General features: G+C 48.8%; 1 protein-coding gene across 3 annotated transcripts in view; it reads right to left on the reverse strand.

The window, feature by feature from the left end:
* Positions 1-1,472, reverse strand: part of ptbp1b (polypyrimidine tract binding protein 1b) — a 19,003-nt gene that overhangs the window by 7,949 nt on the left and 9,582 nt on the right. Inside the window, exons 9-10 of one of the 3 annotated variants that reach the window (XM_017437595.3) lie at positions 843-920; positions 565-707 (exon numbers count right to left, since the gene is read on the reverse strand). In XM_017437595.3, the coding sequence (XP_017293084.1) occupies positions 565-707; positions 843-920 (221 nt within the window). Of the gene's footprint in view, positions 1-564; positions 708-842; positions 924-1,472 lie in introns of all 3 variants that reach the window. The other 2 variants (XM_017437598.3, XM_017437594.3) reach the window with 2 other exon arrangements.

The following is a 1,472-nucleotide window of genomic DNA, read 5'->3' on the forward strand; positions in this document are numbered from 1 at the left end:
AAGATTCTAATTTTCTGATATGATGAATTTGAGATTTTCATTTGTTGTCATTTGTAATCATCAAAATTAAACAAAATAAACATTTGAAATATATGAGTTTGTATGTAATGTATGAATATAATATACAAGTTTCACTTTTTAAATGCAATTACTGAAATCAATCTACTTTTTCATGATATTCTAATTTTATGACCAGCACCTGTAGTTTAAACTTGTAAAAAAAAAAAAAGATGAAACCTGCGACGAAACGAAAACTGAGAACCGCCGCAACGGTCAGCGGTTGGTCAGAAAACGTAAAAGCGTCAAAGTTTGACGTCAACTGATATCAGCGGCGTTCTTACTCAGCGGTGAGTTATTTTCTAATAAAGAGATATTGTTTGGTTAGCTGTTAGCCTAGCCTGGACCAACGTTATCGGACAGAACGTCCCTTCGAAGACGACTGGACTGTCTCTTTACCGAAGGTGGGCCGAGTTAACCGAAGAACGCCAGCATGAAACCTGACAAACCAGGAGGTCAGGTCTGAACGGCGGTGTGAAGCCGGAGCTCATCAGCGTCGTTCCTCACCTCGGGGTTCAGGTTGCTGACCAGCAGGACCGAGTGCCCGGCGGGGATGGCGGGAAACCCCAGCCTGGCTGCGGCGGGGAGGGTCAGGGAGGCGAGGGCTCCGGGCAGAGCGGGGACTGTCAGTCCTGGGTAGGGGTAGGACACTGAGATAGGTGAGACAAGTAAAAAAACACACCGAGGTCTGCACGAAATCAGAGCAAAAACGTGATCGATTCGGTGTCTCTGATTGGCTGTCCTTCCTCAGACCGGTCACGTGACACCTGACAGGTGGAACTCACCTGCTGGCTGGAGGGCGAAGGCAGGTGGGAAGCCGTGAGTCCCCGCAGAGTACGGTGCAGCGGAAATGATACCTGGAGCTGCTGAGAAGAAACGACCCGAGTATGAGTCTGTCATCCGAGGACGGTTTCAGATTTTTACAAGAAATCAGGAAACAAAGAGGAGGAGCTTCACCTCCTCCTGCTCCTGGAAACGCTGCCTTTAGCTTCTAGCTCGCCTCTACAGCTAGCTTCTTGATAGCCTCTACAGCTAGCTTCTTGATAGCCTCTTGATACGTTTAGCAAGTCCTTTCCTAACATTTGCTACTTTGAGCTAACCCTTTTCTACTTTAGCTTTATGCTAGCCTTGGCTACTTTTAACTTTCAGTCAACCTTTTGGTGCTTCTAGTTAGTATTTTCTTTTTTTAGCTTTAAGCTAGCCTTTTGTTACCATCCATCCAACCTCTTCCACTTATCCGGGGTCGGGTCACGGGGGCAGCAGCTGAAGCAGGGAGACCCAGACTTCCCTCTCCACAGCCACTTGGGCCAGCTCCTCCGGGGGAATCCCAAGGCGTTCCCAGGCCAGCCGAGAAACATAGTCCCTCCAGCGTGTCCTGGGTCTTCCCCTGGGCCTCCTCCCGGTGGGACGTGCCC

Source organism: Kryptolebias marmoratus, linkage group LG18 (assembly GCF_001649575.2).
Source record: "Kryptolebias marmoratus isolate JLee-2015 linkage group LG18, ASM164957v2, whole genome shotgun sequence".
In the NCBI taxonomy this organism is placed as follows: domain Eukaryota; kingdom Metazoa; phylum Chordata; class Actinopteri; order Cyprinodontiformes; family Rivulidae; genus Kryptolebias; species Kryptolebias marmoratus.